The 18,925-nt window shown below is 39.2% G+C and overlaps 1 protein-coding gene across 6 annotated transcripts in view; it reads right to left on the bottom strand.

Moving 5' to 3' along the window:
* The window catches only part of fbxw7 (F-box and WD repeat domain containing 7), a 129,531-nt gene that overhangs the window by 56,484 nt on the left and 54,122 nt on the right, over positions 1-18,925 (bottom strand). Inside the window, exon 1 of one of the 6 annotated variants that reach the window (XM_040023835.1) lies at positions 12,396-17,517. The exons of the other annotated variants lie outside the window; for them this stretch is intronic. Within the exon in view, the coding sequence (XP_039879769.1) occupies positions 12,396-12,623 (228 nt within the window). The 5' untranslated portion in view covers positions 12,624-17,517. Of the gene's footprint in view, positions 1-12,395; positions 17,518-18,925 lie in introns of those variants that run through there. 6 annotated transcript variants of the gene reach the window in all.

Genomic DNA, 18,925 nt, shown 5'->3' with positions numbered 1-18,925 from the left:
AATCCTCTTTTGGCTCATCGCAATCGATTTTGGTTTCTCAGTTTCTTCACCAATTGTTCAGAACAGCATCGACAGAAATGCACTCGGCACTGAGCCTTTACTGCACCGACCGCTGAAAGGTAAAAGCAATTTCTGTGTTTGGCTTAAAAGCAACAAACCAGAGCTGAAACAATCAAGAACAGTGCTACTGTGGAGTAGTCTGAAAGCAAGCCGTGCAAACTACAACTCCCACGCAGAAGTCATAGAGGTCTGCATGCTGTGAGAAGACCAAGGCATCTAGTCACAGAAATGAAATTGCAATTATTTTTCACTTTCTCCCCCCACACTCAGTTTACATTTAAATCATTATTTATCTTTTACTTTTGTCACCCCACTGATTCTGTTTAAAGCTCAACTTCTATACTTCGGAAACATTCAAGCTGAAAGATAATATCATAATTACCAAAATACTTTCAATCCAAACACTTTCTCAAAAGCAAATCAAGACTTTTTAATTAACAGAATTCAGACCAAATACTTCACCAACAACTCAGTTTCACTATGACTCAGCCACTCCCTGCTTCGTTAGCGGGTTGCTAATGCTTAATATTTTGTTCAGTGGCTTTACAGTTTTAGCAACTGAGGTCTTATCTGTATTGTAGGCACATGCTGCATGCTATGTCAGCATTGAAACAACTCCATTTTTAATGCAGTGTAGGTATCCCTCAATCAGAAGCAGAATGAAGTTTTGCTGATGTGTTCTATTAAACACAATTTTTTAATAATTAAGCAGATGCTGAACAATCCAACTTTTTGAAACCAAGATTTGCAATAACAATTTTATTCAAAATGACGCAAAACAACTACAAGCTCATCAGTAAGCTCATGTTTACAGGGACGAGAAGCCAACCACAACTATCACCATCTGGTGGCCTTCAGACAAAATGCAACTTCGCTTTTCCGACCTGGAAGCAACATCCATATTTAAAACCATCTATGGAATGAGAAATCAAGGATACTGCACAGTCATAGGGTAGCAACTTGTCAGACACAAAGCATACCCTGTTTTCATGTCTTGTAGTCTAATGGGTGTGTAATTTACAAAACAACCATTAAGGTTAAAATTTTTAAAAAAAAGGAGGGGGAATAACAAATGTAACAACAAAAAAAAAAAAATTTAAAAAGTGATTTTTTGGGGGGGTTCACATCACTGTTTGATTACTGTGTGTTTACTACATGCGGGACTATAGAACAACTCCAACAGATTTAGTCCCTAATGTAATGGCAAGCTGACAATTTCAATCTGCTTAACTGATAAAAATAAACAAAAGTAGTGATTCTGGGCAGTTGCACCTCTGCGTTTCTAATCTACTATTTATCTATAATAGGTAGGTCACCAAACTTTAATATCAGTTATCAATAGCCAAACGTATAGAAGATAAAGTTAAATATCCCCCCCCCAAAAAAAAAAAAAAAAAAAAAAAAAAAAAAGGTATGAAGCTACATCAAACCTCCCAGGAATCTCTCTCCTTCCCCATCTTAAACAGAGGATCTTTGGCGTGTTAAGCGAATGTGTCAACCACTACCTCAAAATGTTCAATATTTATATGCCCGTCTGTACAAGGCTTACACTTGTTGCAATGACACTCCTTGGGGAAATTCTCACTTATAAGAAACTACTTGTAGTGAAATGCCATGACTTCATTTATTTAGAACAATAAGAAGCCCATCCAGTGTAAAGAGTGACGGTCTAGGCTCTGCTGCTCAGAGATAAGGCCAGGCTTCACCTGTCCTGATGGAAGAATAACTGAATGAATGAGAGGGGGGAAAAAAGACTGCAGCAAGAGAATTATGAAAGTGATATAAGGTAGGCAGAGCGTGAGTAGATGTTTTATGAAGAGCGAAATCAGTACTCTGCCAGGCATGCACTCATCCTCCTTCTGTTCTGTGCCCACAGAGGGCAAACTGAAAAAGGTGCAGTAATTTCCACTTTGCTATAGTGTTAATGACATAAAGGAGAGCTATGTCCTTGGAAGAGTAGAGATGCTTCTCTATAGCACAGGAAGGATTCATATTATCCTCAGTCATGAACATGAAAGTCAAATTAAAGTATGAATGCCACAGTAAGAAGGCCATAAAAATCAAACAAGCCTGATTATGACTGACAGCAACAAGTCATAAACAAACTAAGGTCCTCTGCTACAACAGGCTATATTTGTCAGGCCAATACAGACAAGTGCGCTCCTGTGAACTTACTATGTAACGTCAACTGTGTTAATTCTATTGTTTACCTCGTGAACATTGTGACTGAAGATCAAACGACGACCATCGTGATCACACCGGAGATAGACAATCCTTCCCTGGTGCGGCATTTAGGGATGTGATAAGCCTTCAAACTCACTGATGTTCTCCTGAAACTAAACCTCTTAGATCATATTTCATTTTCTCACTGGTACCTGTAGCAATGTGGCCCCTTGTGGTTTTTACAGAATGCTATTTTTGGCCTGAACTTGGCCTTACATGTCAGACCTGAAGGTACAATACATCACAGCGAAGGTCATTTATAAACTGAGCAAATTATAAACATGGATGTCATGGCCGAAACCTGGCAGTCATCCATCATCGCTCACGCTGTACATACTGCTAATCAATGTCAGATGAGGAATCAAGTCACATGGGCTTAATATGGACACTGCCACAGGCAGCTATTGTATGTCTCAGAGGGTATTGTGTTCATTTCAATTCTGGTGTTATACCTGAACATCACAAAGCATTGTACAGAGATTAGTGCTGCACGGTGTATTAGAGAAAGATTAGGCGTTCTTTTAGGCTCGGAGAAAATTCTACTTCTTTAAGAGGGCTACGAAAAAGAACATCATCTTCACTTTAGTATAAAATGCAGGATCTTTTATGGATTTATAGTTTGGTTAAAATAAAAAGTTGTTTATTTATTGTTGTTTTTAACAAGATGTTCACCAGTGTTAGTTTCTGAATTATCTGAAAAAGTAAAAAAAAAAAAAAAAAAAAAATCAAACCAGGGTGTTGTGAAAATTGACTTCAGCTGAACTGCTCCACTACAGTACCACAAGTTTTATTCATCCGTCTTTCTATCCTATCTTATAAAGGCCGACTGCTCGCCTTGCCCTGCTAGAGACCTTGCATTCCTCAGAGAGCGTAATCCTCTTGTTGCTGAGCAAATATTCAAATCTCTTCTCAATCTCTGAACAACAGACCCCTCTGGCACCTGGTAAGGTATGGACATGCATACCTCACCTTACCTACAATACCATGCCTGCAATTATAAAAGTTGGATCTGATTTATCAACTGTAGGTTAATTTATTTAATAATAATAATAAATTAAAAAAAAAAGACCCAAGTTCAGTGTTATTTGCCCTTACAAATACTCCATATGAAACTCTTCAGGGTGTAAAACAGACCCGACTTTCACTGTCCTTTCTTTGAGTTTTAAAAACCTCTCAAAGAACCTCACAAAGTAAATGTCAGATTACAGATAACGCTTTACACAGCGTAGCAAAAATAAGGAAAAGCCCACAAAGCTGACATTAGACACTGACATTTTTGCAGCGGTTTAACAGTACAGGGAGTCACGGTCTGTAATGTCCAGACTGCACTGCAGCACATCACAAGTGCACATTAAAGCAGGGAGACCACACACTGACTCAGACAGCAGGGTTCATACACCGATTAGATAAACTATGCAGACGGTCGCATCAGTTACTGCCAGTCAGTTATCCGTTCACAGTCTGTCTTCACTGATGTCCAGATTACAGCGAGCAGGTCGCTGTGAAAGGCACAGCAGCGGCTCGCTGAAGGTCAGTGATGAGAAATGCCGATACTCAGACAGGGGTAAGACACCAGACAGCTAAGGCTCTGTCATTTCAAAACACTGTTTTAAAATTAAAATTGGGGTTAACACCACTGACGCCAAAAACAAAACACAGTCAGCATGGTTACAACAATCATCTGAATTCTATACCTTATACTTTGCCCACTGAAGTCCGACACTGTTATGTAGACAGTAAGACGGGAAGTCTGTACAGAAAATGTAAGACCAGTTCAATGGCACAAAATAATGTGCACTTATTTATACATCATCAATGATGCAACACTGCAGCAAACATGCCACTGCACACTTGACATGAAATTCAACATGAGCATTAAAAAATACTTTCAATATTTTTTTGCCACTGTACAATTTTTTAATTAAATGTAGGGTTCAACTGATCTGCAAACCACTGTACAGTGCAATGTCAAAGTCTTGAGTCACCCCTCGTTTCTCTGTGTTTCAATTTCAAGGAGAAAAACACTAATTTTTAAGTGGTCTTGAGCAACAGTTCTCCAAGCTTCCTGAAGGTTGTTCAAAGCTTTTCAGTGGACATTGGCTGCTTTTTCACTCAGTTTCAGTCCTCATACTTTACAAGAACATTTTTGTTTAATGATACTTTAATACAGTAAAGCATACCTGGATAGAAAAACACACTGGAACAGTATCAGTCATGGATTGGCCTCCCCAGAGACCAGACTTCAACATTATTGTAGTGTGGAATCATCTTGACAGAACAGAACAAAAGACAGCCAACATCCAAAAAAGACCTTTGAATGTCCTTCACAAACCCTGGACAACTTTCCTGAAGACTGCTTAAAGAAAACAAAAAGAAAGGTGCCTGAGAAAATTCTGATGAAGAAGAGGTGGTCATAACAAAAACTGACTTTGTTTTTACCTTATATACATTGTATTTAAAATGAGGTTTTTCTGTTCAATAACTTGGACTTATTTCTCATCTTCCTAGCCAAATATAGTGGAATGGGTAGTGACTAAAGACTTTTGCACAACACTGTATATTTCTTAACATTTTCCAGAGTTACATTTGTAGTGAAAATGTTTGAAAATCAATTAGTATATTTCTGTATTTGTATTGAACCTTTATTTTGAACATGTTAAAGTAGTACCATTTATTATATTCACCCAACCTACCAAAGCAGATTCAATTAGCAATTGTAACAATCCAGGGATTTATAACTTGCTGTTATTCTGATAGTCTTATCGAAGACTACTGCAGAAAGATATTAAAACATGGTGCTCTGAAAAATGATTTAATTCATTTATGTTTCATTTTTTCTCCAATTTAATCCAAACTACACTTCAAAAGGATCAGTGTGAGACGAGTAAACCACTCCGTAGACCACAAAAAATGTTTGACAAGCTCAACACTGGGTAATTGACTAGATAAATGGTTGGGGTGATAAAGAACTTGGTGCAGGGGTTAAAAACAAACTAGAGGCGGGTGGGGTGCCCTCGGCCTGTGGGCCTGGGGCTCGGTCACTCTGGCGCAGCTGGCTGTCGGTAGAGCTCATGGGCACGTCACTGCAACCCCCCCTGGCTTCTGCTCCGCGGCTGCTGAGTGACCTCTCATCTGGGACTCTCCTCAGCTCTTTCCCGGAGAGTGGCACGGTTGCCCCTCCGTTGGTCTTCCTTGGTCTCTTGTGCTCTGAGGGTCCCTGATGTCTGGAGCCTGGATCTCCTCCATACCCGCTTCATGCCCTGGAGGACGGGGCTGTGGCTCCCTACACCCTCTAGCAGATCATTACATGAAGGAACCTTTTAAATACATGCGCACTCATGCTCACAAATGTACACACAGGTGCTCCATTTGGTAAAGTAAATCCGTTGGGCATCTTTCTTGGCCTTTAGACAATAATTTTGATGGCAAAAGAACCAAACGGGACAGGCGGGGGAAAACAAACAAACAAACTAGAGTTGGCTCCGATTTAAGGCTATGGAGCATCCAATTGTGCTGAATTATGAAAGAAGAATGTGTTCCATACACCACAACTCAGATGAATTATTTAACCAGTAAAGAGACGTGGGTGTGCATTTGTGTGAAAGAAAGTGTTTGAGGTTTTATTTTGCTTCATGTTTTCAGTTTTAAAAGGCGATGTTTAGGAGCTGGGACACTAAAAGGCAGTTTATCTTTTCTCGGCTCCTGTCTAACAGCGTGGGAAATGTCAGAGCCTTCAGGCAGCCCTGTGGCAGGTGGAGGCACATTGCTATGCAGCATGCTCTGTATGTAAAGCACCACAACACTACAACACTGTACACCAGCAGCTTGAACTCGAGAGGTATTTAGTTCAGGCTCAAGTTAACTGATCAGCTAGGGCAACTTGACATTGGAAATTACATGCAAAATAAAATTAAGAACAACAACATTTTCCTTTTCATTTCATGTTTCCCCCACAAAGTCATAATATTTAAAAAAGCCCAAGCAGACTTAATTTAGTCACAAGCAAACCACATAGGCAGTTTTCTGCCGCAGTGTTGAGTCTGCTTCACACGGGTAAACAAAAGTGTTTGGCTGATGTGAGTAGTGGGTAGCTATCCGACTGGATCTGTATACTCCCTGGAATGGGACTCCTTCTCAGAATAGCCAATGGCAGATGCCTTCCCTCTGTTATTTGCAGCGAAGGGCAATAGAATCCACTCTCTTGCAATGCACTGTGGTTTGGACCTTAGTTCAGCAGAGAGCGCTTGAAATTTGGAGCAGAAAAATCAGTCAACTTTCAATTATAACTTCATGTGAGAACTCAGTTTTAAAAAAGTTTTAAAGAAGTCCGACAACTGTGCAGCAAGCAGACTTTAGACATTAACACAGAACAGCAACATGTGCAAATGCATGCTACTGCACAACAGACCATTTAAATTTAGATTGTTAATAGTCTAAATTAACAAATTAATTAACTAAAATTAGTTTAGTTAAAATTTGTTTGTTTGTTTTTTTAAACAGCACTTAAACTGAAAACCTAAGACCAGACTGTTTGCATCTTTGGTTGCAGAATGACTAAGTCAACATAATAAACAAGATCTCTTGAACATAGCCTTGGTTTTAGAAGAAATGCACAGTTCAGTTTTTTTCTGCTTTTCGGGGTTACTGCTGTAAGATGCAAACAAAAAACTCAAATACCTAACATGCCATGAAGTACATATCCATGTAAGTTTGTAAGTGCTCGAGCACTTTCATCAACCAGTTCAATAGCAACACCAAACAAAGAGAGGGCTCTCTCTGGAGCTTCATGCCAACCTCCCTCCAGTATGTTACAACGCATTGCATCAGTAATAGAAAGGAAAGAAGAAGGAACAAAAATAAGGGATGCAAACTTCAAAAGATTAATTAGCTTCTTATCCTGTCAAACACAATATTCTGTATTTGGCTATCTGCAAACAGGACAAAAATGGTTAAGATGCCGGACTGATGCCGTTTGTAGAACTGAATGATGCTGTCAGGAGGGCTTTAGTTTATTTAAAATGCTTAACCCGTTTCTTGCGGGCAGGCAGTGATAAGATGATACACGAGTCCCGCTGAACAAAGAAGAAGTCTGGTAGAACTTTTAAGGTGAAAAAAGAAAGTTTAAAATTAAATTATTCCAAATATGCTGGGCACTCAGAATAATTTACCTTACTTAAAGTGGACAGTGCATAATAAAGATCAATTAAATGGTCTTGCTGATCTTGTTAACAGAGTCCATATTTTTAAATCAGGCAATTTCAGTGTTGCTGTAGTCGTGTTTTTGCTGTGGCCATTTCTCATTATAAAGCAGCAGAGAACTGCATTTTGCTCCTGTTACACAGTCTTGTAAATAGTGCATCTAGTGTGTACCGTCAAACATTTAATTGGGAAGCCAAGTTCTGTCCTCCTCTGCTAAAAATAAGCAAGCACAGTCAAAACACTGCAGTAAACTGAGGTGAAATCAAGGTTTTCAGAACAGAAAACAGTTGACCAAAGACAAATAACACTTGAGCCTCCATCAAATCATCTGACCTCCAAGGAGCAGGATCCGGTGTGTATATCATGTCACCCTAGTTGTCACGTACCGGTCAGGGACACACGACTCGAATCGAAAGTGAGCGCGGCTTCAGTGTCTCCAGGCACATGTTCTCAAAAATAGACAGGAAACCAGATTTACCGACCTGCGCATGTATGCCATCACCAACTAGTCAAGCGAGAGTTTACTTCTATGCATGTCCGCAGTCATAATACACACAGTGAAGAATCTTGTTTAATTTGACCAATTCTTTGACTACATATAAAATATGACTACAATCGCACCCGATGTTCCTAAACTATATGCATCATCATAAAACTGATGACACATATAATCTTAAAGTGCCCAAGGGAACTAGGAGAGAAGGCTGTAGAGATACAACCTGAAAAACAAGCATCAGATCTTTGCTGCCATAACCACCATAAAAGGTTTTCATAACAGTAGCAGGTTTGTAGTTTTTCTAGAAGAGAGCAGTTAAAATGGCAACAACTGTATCTGACTGGAAAAGTCTCAGCCCAATTAACCACTGGTATAATTAAAATTCACAATCCTAATGAACAGTCTAAAGCAGGCCAATATATAGATCTGTATCACTATTGAACTTACTCATGGACAAACCTACAGGAGACTGAGGTGTGAGAAACTTGCTAAAGAAAGTTGTAGCATGCCCGGAGCACCTGCTCAAACCACAGATGCTTCTTGCTGATAGCCGTTGATGCAGGCATAGCTGCTATGGGCAAGAATAGATTGCCTTACTCAACAGCCCTGCAGTGCAGGGTGTGGTGGCTGAGAAAATTAATACCCCAACTAAAATGTCCTGCTGTTAATGTTCTATATCATGACTGTGTTTCCGGCAGCCAGAATAGATATCAAGCTGTTGGAGGAGATGGCAGTGCGGATTCCCCTGGTCACCTTAATACTGGAGTAATTCAAGACTATTTTAATCAGCACAGCAGTAGCTCCAAAGTTTAGTGGTTTATATGTTTGCCTCACAAGTGAAAGATCTCAGGTTTGATCCCACGAGGAGACAAAACCCTTTGGGGTGTGTCAGAAAGGGAATCTGGTGTTTTAAAAAAACAAAACCAACATGTGGAGCTACCCGCTGTGGAGACCTCTTCTTAATAAGGGAGCAACTAAAAGTAGTTTCATTTTTAATCAGCAGAGTATGAGAAGGTTTAGAGCCTGGGTGCAACCCTCTGAGATACTCAGCAGACACATAGATGCAAGAAATAACCTCTTAGTAAAACCTCTTTAACAATTGAAAAAAAAAATAATTGTAAGAAAACATTTTGTGAGCAACAAAGCAGAAAGTCCAAGCCTAAAATGCGTTCATACTCCCAGGTTATACTAAACCACAGAGACCATAAGAAACCCCTGCTATGCCATTCACTGACAGCTGTCACATATGCAGCATAGTCCACGTGGCATGTGCTCTACATGCGGCAGTGTAAGCAAGAACCGGCCTTGTGGGACCTTTCCATTTAGTTCTTACTCCAAAGTAAACAACATGGAAGCTCAAGATTCTTTTCAGACATACGTGTGTATGTTAAACCAACGAAATAGTAAAACAAAAGCATTCTTAAACAAAGCACATATGCTTTGGTATTTCCATTGCAGAGTCTGCTGCATAAACAGTGATGAAGATAGAAGTAGGGCTGTTCGATATAACGATATATATCGGATAACGATATAAAAACGTCTATCGTTTCATTTTTTACGCTAACGTTTGTTTTGTGGTGTCGTAAAGTAAACTGTTTAGGGCAATATTTTTTCATGGTTTTGATGGTCACTGTAATGGCTATATTCATTTCGTAAAGTTCTCTCTTTGTCTTATTTTTAATATAACCACACTACAGATGGACAAGCGCCTGTTTTTATGCATTGTCGTTAGCAACAACGACGGCAAAACCATCGTATGTCCGCTGGTTTAGTTTCCACATTAACCTTTCACAATAAAGTTCAAGATCCTGTTGAGACTTTTCAAAATAAACTGAATCAAATGAAAGAGTATGCAGAGTGTTTACGGATGAGAAGCAAAAAAGAGCTGTCAGGTGCTAACAAATAAACCTTAGACTCAAACGTTAGAACAGGCTTTTCCCCGCAGCACGCCGTGTAATAAATACTCACAAAGAAAACGGCGGCTGTTACAACTTATGTCTAAAAATGTATAGTGGTTCATGCATCGGTTAAAACACTCGACTCCAGGTACATGACGCGTAGCTGGAAACACTTCACCAAGTCGAGCTGCCCGAGATTCACAGAATTTACAGAAAATGTTACATTCTTGTGATTTATATCGTTATCAGGACGATAGATGTCTTAACATCGGGATATGAGATTTTGGTCATATCGCACAGCCCTAGATAGAAGAGTTTCATCCTTTGACTTTACCTCTTCGATCATTTTTGCAGTTTTCTTGCTTAATGCTTGAAAGCCAAGTGTACCATATTTGCTACACGAGTTCTAGACTTCTACATCTTTGTTATTTTGTTTCTCCTGAAAAACCTAAATAAAACTGCACAATACAATTTTAAACAATAAACTGCAAATAAATAAATGATGATGTGGCAGGTATAATTCAGATTTGGAAAAATGGCTAATCAACTTTTCTTTATCTTTATTCTTTATTTATTTTTTTAGCAGCTTTATTGTATTTTATTTTGTTGCATTTAATTTGCTGAGCTATTTAAAAAAAATTTACACGCTGCTACTATATTACATTCACCATAGAATGGATTTTATTGTATTGACATTTTTAGTCAGCATGAAAACTACAGGCTATATTCATACATAGTAATTAGAGATAATAAAACACTTTGCTGTAAAACAAAGTGCAATGAAGGTTTGAACTCTGTTAGAACACACTGCTTTATTTACCCATCCTGTTCCTGTTTAAACTGAAGAAACTGCCTGTTGTGACGTACCACAGTTTATCCCTTTAACGTATGATACAGGCCATTACATAAAAGCCACAAATCTTAACAGACATTTCGTTTTAAAAAAAATCGAATCAACAAAGCAGCTTGCTTTGTTCTGGAAGAAAACCCAAGAAGAAGAAAAGGACAAGCCGACCCTCCCCAGTGACTGTCACATCTATTCTCATTTCTATTTCAGTCCAGATTTCACAACCTCTCTCCTCACCATCAGAGTCCTCTTCAGACTTTTGTGGCAGATCCAGTGGTGACATTTTTGACTAGTCTATCTATAACTCCAATCACAGCACCCAGATAATTGGCGAAAGGTCACCAGGACAATTATGGCTCTATAAAAACATCTGCTGTCGCTGCTCTAAGATATTACAGTAGGTAATATTTAAGTTCCCCACCAAATCAGATTCTTTAAATGTTGCTGAGTACAATAAGAAAGCTTTCCAGCTATTGAAGTTGATTTTAAGTAACATTTTAAGGGAAAAAAACAAAACTAACAAAAAAAACCCTACCAAACCACACATTCCTTCTTACCGACAATTTAAAAAAAAAAAAAGTTTGACAAAATACAATGACTACGTTAATGCCTGTATTAGTCGCTTCATTGCAAAATTGTGAAAACGAAACCAACCCTCAACCGTGTTATAGACTTTGAATTGTACTTTTGTGCATTTAATCTGACAATAAGGTGGTCTTAAAGTTTTTTTTGTTTTCAGTTGGGAAGCTGATTTCTGGCAATCTGATTTCATTAATTTCCAATCACATTAAATTATCACACTGATTCCAGTGAGCACATGTGTCAAAGTAAAGTTTCAACACGAGCAGTGTTACCATTACAGGCAACTTAACTAATGTCGTAATTAAGTAGTAACGTAATTTTATGGCTTCAACCAACAATACTGATTTCTACATTAAAATAAAAAAAACAAAAACAAACAAACAAATGCAAACGTATTTGCCAATTAACAAAAAAGAAGAAAAAAAAAGTCCAACAAAACAAATGTCATAGAAGGCAGGATCAGTTGCTCTATAGCCTATCATAAGTCAACAGCTGAAGACACTTTTGTTTTAAGGTTTTCCATTTAATCAATACTTTATCCAAAAACTTCCCCTAAAAATAGGCTCGTAGTTTACGGCCTTTTTAAGGCTATAAGCTGGTGTCCGTCCCCTGCCATGGGTGGAGCTGGGGCACGCGAAGCTTGTATCAGTGCATAGTGAGATGACAAAAGGACAAATTTGTATTTACATTTGCCATTTTTAACTAGTCATATCACTACCAATCAACGTACTGTGGAAAAAGAAAGAAGAAATGTAAAAAAAAAAAAAGGGGAAAAATGAGTGGGGGGTTAGGTCAAGATTTTTAATTTATCTGTAGCATGTAACAAAAACAAGTCTATTACGTTTAAAATTTGTCAGAAAAACATTCGCTTAACTCAGTTATGTCAATGTAAACTATTACTAGAGTAGTAACGAACGAACGAAAGCAACAAAGCAGCTTAATTTTTTTGATTTGCCGTTTTCTATAAACAGGCAGCTATAAAAGCAACACCAACCAAGGTGAAAAGGGGTAAGCGTGTTCGATGACCTCTGGCATTTCCGGATCGGCCAAACCCAAACTCTGCGACTGGCTGAATTTGTACAACACTCACCCGTCTACGATAGAAAGGCAAACCCTGAGCAATGATGTTGATGCTGAATATCTTGAGTACTTTCTGAGGAGGTAGTGATTCCGTGGCGATGTCTTTAGAATCAGCCGGGTTGAGTGCCTGGCTCTCTGGCGGGACGTGTAGAGTCTTGTCTTTGTTACAGGAAACATTCGGCATCTTTCTCTGAGCGCCGGATGACGAGAAACGGGGAATAGGGCAATGCCGCAGCATTGCAAGAAACAAGAAACAAGAAACAGAAAAGGAAAGAAAGAGCTGTCTAACGGATCATTTCCCACTAAGGGGCTCTGAAAACCGACCAACTTGCAAGTAGATACTTTTTCTTACACCACTGCTGGATCTCCCTCGGATCTCTCGAACATTGTGCAGCAGATGTGTTAAAACTGCACTTGTCGAGCTCCTACCTACTCAGAGCTCATGCTGACTGGCACCCTTTAAAATATCTCCGGGGTGTGAGGTCACTGTTGCGCCCAAGCCAGGCAGAGCAGCTGCTGTCGGGGCCTGAAAAGAGGATGGACCCAGCAGCCTCTCCCCCCTCAGACAGGCACCGTGGAATCTGCTCTCATGACCCCTCTGTGGTGGAATGTGTACCAAGAGTCGTCTGTTGCAGCACGTGTATCCAGGGAACTTCCTCATTGTAGTCATTCTGAGCCCCTCCTGATCCTCCCACCTCTGTGGCCTACATCATCATTTAGCCCATTTAACTTGAACACACAAAAATTGTCAGCATACAACAACAAAAAAAAAAAAAAAAAACAGATATCTTTATTGGAATCAGATGTCAACATGCCTGTGGAAGGAAGGATTTGTTTTACACCAACCTTCTCTGGTTCATCCCTGAACCGCGATGTTAGGGAATGTCAGTAACTTTGTCAGCAAAGAGGCTGAGGATATTTCAGGAGGCGACACAGCTGTCCAACGTCAGTATGTGTGACACATGCATTTAAACAAGAATTCACTTAATCAGTGAGGGATGCACTTTGAAGTCTAGTGCATGTGTTTTCACATGAAGCTATGAAAGAGAAGCAGCAGCAGGATGCGATGGTTTTTAATTAAACCGTGCACCACACGAACACAGTGTCAGAGATGTAAAGGAATAGTGATGTGAAGGTCCAAATGGCAGAACGAGAGAAGGGGCAGAGAAAATGAATATGTACATTCTCTACGCACGCTTTTATGCCAACTTACAAAAAAGAAAATTAATATGCAGCAGAAAAAACCTTTCATAATTGGTAGCGAATACAAATGAATCTCCAGTTCGAGTGAGTGGCAAAACACAACTATCCCTCTGTGCATTTAAATGCCCGAGCACATGGTAACAAAAGACCTACAGGGCTTAACCTCCCTTCTATTCTCACATCCACTATTGTTTGAGGAGGATTACAGGGCCTGAGCATCCGACAGTACGCCGAGGACCCCGACACACCACTCTGACAGTCAGCCGCTGGACGCCATTGAGTGTTGTAGGCAGACCAACACCCATGGCTTTTAACAGTATGTTTAGCACAGTTGGAACAAGCAACTGAACCTGCTGGACTAACAATGGCGACCACATTCAATAGATTCAAGGTATCATTAATAAATTAAAAAATAAATTTAAAAAACGCTATTTTTTTTTTTTTTTTCCCTATAGGTCAACTGATCACGACTAGGAACCCCAGGAATAAGACCGACCACCACCCTCCAGTTGGTGCATCATCCTCCAGCCTGTCACTCACTCCCTAAACACTTGAGGCAAGAAATGGTGCCTGTTGTCAACCAAAAACCATGGTCATCCAACACAAACTTGCATTTCTAGGTGGCGTCAGCTCTGGAGCTACAGCCAAATAGATGTTGGAGAAGGTCTGGACGTCAAGAAAAACAAAGCAAGCACTCTATAAAGCTGTGGTGCTTCCTATACACCTCTGACAGTGAGATCTGGGCAAGCCTAGAGGACTGAGGTCTTCCACTAACAATCACTCAGGCTGATCATGATCATCAGATGATTGCAACAAGTTTCCAATCAAGAGGTCCTGTCCAGAGGATGTATCATCACAGTGGAAACAGGAAATTGTCTAAGCTCTTCGGAACAACTGGTTTTCAGCGAAAAGTATAATGGCTAACAAGGCAGATGAATGACAACCTCCAACACGTCAACAACTGAAAGTACCAGTAGACTGCAAATGGAGACAAATCCCAATAAAATCTGTCTCTTCAGTTATGCAGGTTGCAGCCCGTGCAGAGAAACAAAGACTTGTTTTTTTATGTTGTTCTCAAAAGTCAAAGAGAGACTAGGTGAATACTCAAATTGAGGAAATGTGATGTAAAATAAACAACAAAATAAAAATGTAAAAAAAACAAAAACAAAAAAAAATCTGCTATACTCCAAAACAACTAATGTTGCCTGTTAAAAGCTCAGTCAATTGTTTGTTGGCACAAGGCATCCAAGTTCAGCTTGGTGTGCCAAGACACGGGCGCACCAATCCTCTGAGACAAGAGATGCAGAGTGTCGCCTTACACATATGCACAAAATAAAATTGTCTGATGACTATTGACTACTCTGAAAAGATGGATGCCCCATTCCTCCACTTATCCGAAACGATGAACGGGACCATTTAGTTTTCCCATAGAGAAAATAACCACTACTATTAGTCCACATCCAATGTGTCCTAACCAGTGAGGCACCAGTGAGCGGCCGCTTTTTTCTGATATGGTTCAGGCCTTGTGGAGGTTACTTGAGCTTTCAGACTAATCTTAGGTCAACAAGCTATGTGAAAGACACGCTATTCCAGTCTGCTACAACATGATCACCCCAAAGTAAGTTGCTAAACTGCAAGTCATGCAGGTGCTGTTTTTTGCTTGTTCTTCTTTCATTATAGAACAATTTCACATAATCCAAAAACCCTGAACCTTATCAATAAATATCAATTTGCTTTGTCCACGACCAAGAAACCTAAAGATTATCCTTCCAGTGAAAAATGCATTTTAAGTTCCCACAGTTTGCTATGGGGTGGAAAGTGGCCTGGGGTTATGCACCATCATAAAAGGGCAAAAAATATCCCTGGCACAAAGTAGACAGGAACATGCATCCCACAAGCTTAAAAATAATCAAGAGTTAGCCAAACAGGAACAATTAAAAGAAACCTCATACCATTCTAATAGATACCGACAATATGTCATGGCCTATTACAAACATTTATCTCTCCTTTTTTTTTTTTTTAAATTACTTTGCCTCACTGTTACTAATGGGTCAGAGGGGTTGCAATCCCTGAAAAGACTACTGGAGGCCAGAGGCCAAGAATGTTTGGCTTGGAGTAACTCAACATCATTACACGGGTCACTCCCAGCTTTTCAAAGTGACTGATGTGATGGGATAAAAACGCGGGTTGTGTGTGAGGGGCAAAGAGTGGGAGTGCCAGGTCATTATTTTCTTTATTTTCAACTGCTCCTGGAAAAGGAGCCAAGCAATGACATGGTCCGAGGAACCCCTTCAGATTCATGAGTAGTACTCATTGGTCCGGCTATTAAACTGGTTCGGGCCGAGCATAAATTCTGCTTAAATGCTGCCAAACTACCTTCATAGCCCATCACAGCAGTTTTGGAGAACTTGAGGTGATTGTGAAAAGTAAATCTCTACAGACTCAGATGAAATATAGATGAAATATATTTATACTGTGTGATAATGACAGAAAACCCATCAGCCTTAAATTAGTTAAACGATAATAATATCAAGGTATTCCAAAACTATAATATATAATGAAGTGGATAAAGGCAGCACTCTGCTATTATCTTTAAACACCTCCATGGTACATATAAATGATTAAAGTGAAAGTTTCTGGAGGGGGGACTACATCAACCTTTCTGCTCCTCTGCATCGGCAATCTGAGCTGAGCCACCGAAAGCCAACCACCACCTATGGGTCATGGATTGTGTATGAACATGACCCCTCACACCACTGCCTCCCTCTGGTGTGAAGGTCTGGGACAAATATGCTGCACTGAAAAAGCTACATCTAAAATCTTTTGTGATACAACGCACTGCTTACATGATCTTCAACTAAGAACTGGGTTTTGTAGGTGCTTGTTTCAACCCTGCAGTACACTAGTACATCAGTACACTATACTATACATCATCTGATATTTGCTATGCTGTTTGTACTGCACTGAGTAAGCCACTTCATATTCTGTTTTTCCTTTCTTGATTTTTGATTATTTTATTTTGTTGTTTATTAAGAATTTCCATTACTAGTGATTTTAATATCAGATATTCATTGTTTTTTTATTTTATTGAGCTACACAGCATTATATATATTTAAGTTAAGCCGGTTACTTAATATTTGTTTTGTTACTTGAACTTTCAGGAATACCCTTGACTTTGGGATAAACCGTATAAACACCCCTCAATAAGAGAGGGGTGAATAAAAATGAAAGTTAAATTCTCTTATTGAGCGGCAAGAATGCAAGTGTTAGTTAATAGGAAGCAACAGAGTTTTATATTGCTGAAACAGTGACTTGCTGTGGTAGGTTTGGGTATGTTCAAATAGGGGCTCAAGAAAGCCCAGGTTAAAAAAAACAAAAAAAACAAAAACAAAACAGAAGTCCAGCTCGCAAAAAGACCTGCATGAAGAAAATGAGAATATATAACCTGGAAGTTATATGCAGAGTAACCCCAAAACAAGAATCAGCTCAGGGTGGCTGTAATGAATGCCAGGAATGCTTCAGAAAGGCGCAACGTGAGAATTGGTTAATTATCAGAGCAGGAGTTAACTACCTTAATTAGCCAAACTAAACTATTTTTGAAATAGAGTTATCTGTGTTATTTGTGTAGCCCCACACACACACACACACACACACACACACACAAAGAACAATTCAGCAGGCCAGTGGAGGTGTATTAGTTTATAATGAGGGCCTCTGTGAAAGTAAATCGTCATCAATATATATCGGTAATGACTCAAACTAGTTGCTTTCATGTGGGAGGCTGAGAACACTGGTCCTTTGTGGCTCATTCCTGCCTGTGTGATAAGGCCAGTGTGTGGGAGATGCCACCTACATCTGCCTTCTCTTTGGAAATATATTTAATTGGTGGCAGTGAATAGGTGTGTGTGTGTGTGTGTGTGTGTGTGTGTGTGTGTGTGTGTGTGTGTGTGTGTGTGTGTGTGTGTGTGTGTGTGTGTGTGTTATAAATTGTGTCCAAGTTTGCTAAGAAGTTATTAGTCATTCCATCTAAAACAATATAAAAACTTTGCTTGTGTACAGAGCCGACTGCAGTTTAATGCACATTATGAATTTAAGCATTCGTCATCGTGTTATTCATAAATACAGATTTAAATACGTTCTTATGGAAACGAGGATACCGTGAGAAATATTTCGACCTGACTGGAGTCAATGCCAACAAAGTCATGAGCAGACGCAGCTCCTAACATGTCCTTTTGTAATTACTCACAAAGATAAAGAAAATCCAATTATGGGGTTTCTGAAAGAGTTTGCTCGACTTTGATTAATCTCTGCATCATCCATTGTAGCTGAGATATTATTCCTTTTTTTCTTCTGATAGCTTCTCAGATTTTCAAACAAGTTCCCCACCCACCTTTATCCTCAGATGTAAATTTATGCAGATTTCATCCAACTTATTACCCAGACAGCTGGACTGTGGTCGGGATAACGTACAGTAGTTTCTTTTTTCTTCCCCCCCCCTTTTTTTTTTTTTAAGTTAAGGCAAAATTATTTAACGGACCTGCACATAACGGCACTGACAGTTTATTTCCATCTTCTTTGAATCCAAATAATTCAATACTTTATTCTATCACAGTGGAGGTCGGTACCCTCTCCCCTTATTGCACCTTCCTGTTTTGCCTTATTGTGGCTCTGCAGATCCACTTGCCACCAAAGGTCTCTGATGAGTCATTATGAGACATCTAATCCTGTAAGATCACATAATGCCTTATTCATGAGTGATATATTAAAATTAATTCTAAGACGGACAGGCAGCAGTGTACTGTAGTGAGAACAAAATGGGTATATTATGTTCCTGCTTATTTAAAAACTGTTTAAAAGTGTAATTAAGATGCAATTTAACTGGATTTTGCTTTCAGATTTTGGCGATGCGCTTTCCCATTTGAATTGTACTCTTAAAATACCGTAAAACATTTAATGTTTGTTTTTGTGATGCTGATTTGCATCAAAGGGTTTCAAATTCAAGAGTTACAGTAGTAGATATAATAGATCATTCTGCAGAGAAAGGAAACAGTAAAACAAACCATTTTTATTTGCACCTTGACCTTTTACCTGTTAAAAACTATTGTAATAAACCTGTGGTGCCAAATTAAAATATCCTTAAACATTTATTTTTATAAACCACCTTCCCATCGACTAATTTATATGAGACATTGTACTGAGATACACCTGCTACAGCCAAGCGGGATCATGTTACCCCAACACCATATATTCATTTAAGTTATTTAATACATGAACATATGTTCTGCATGCCCTTTTAGTTCACATACCTTTGAACAGGAAGGAGTGTGTTTAAAATGT

This window comes from Simochromis diagramma, unplaced genomic scaffold (genome assembly GCF_900408965.1).
Source record: "Simochromis diagramma unplaced genomic scaffold, fSimDia1.1 OVJJ01000302.1, whole genome shotgun sequence".
Classification (NCBI taxonomy): domain Eukaryota; kingdom Metazoa; phylum Chordata; class Actinopteri; order Cichliformes; family Cichlidae; genus Simochromis; species Simochromis diagramma.
The sequence above is the reverse complement of the archived record's forward strand: the minus strand, read 5'-3'. Positions and strand labels throughout refer to the sequence as shown.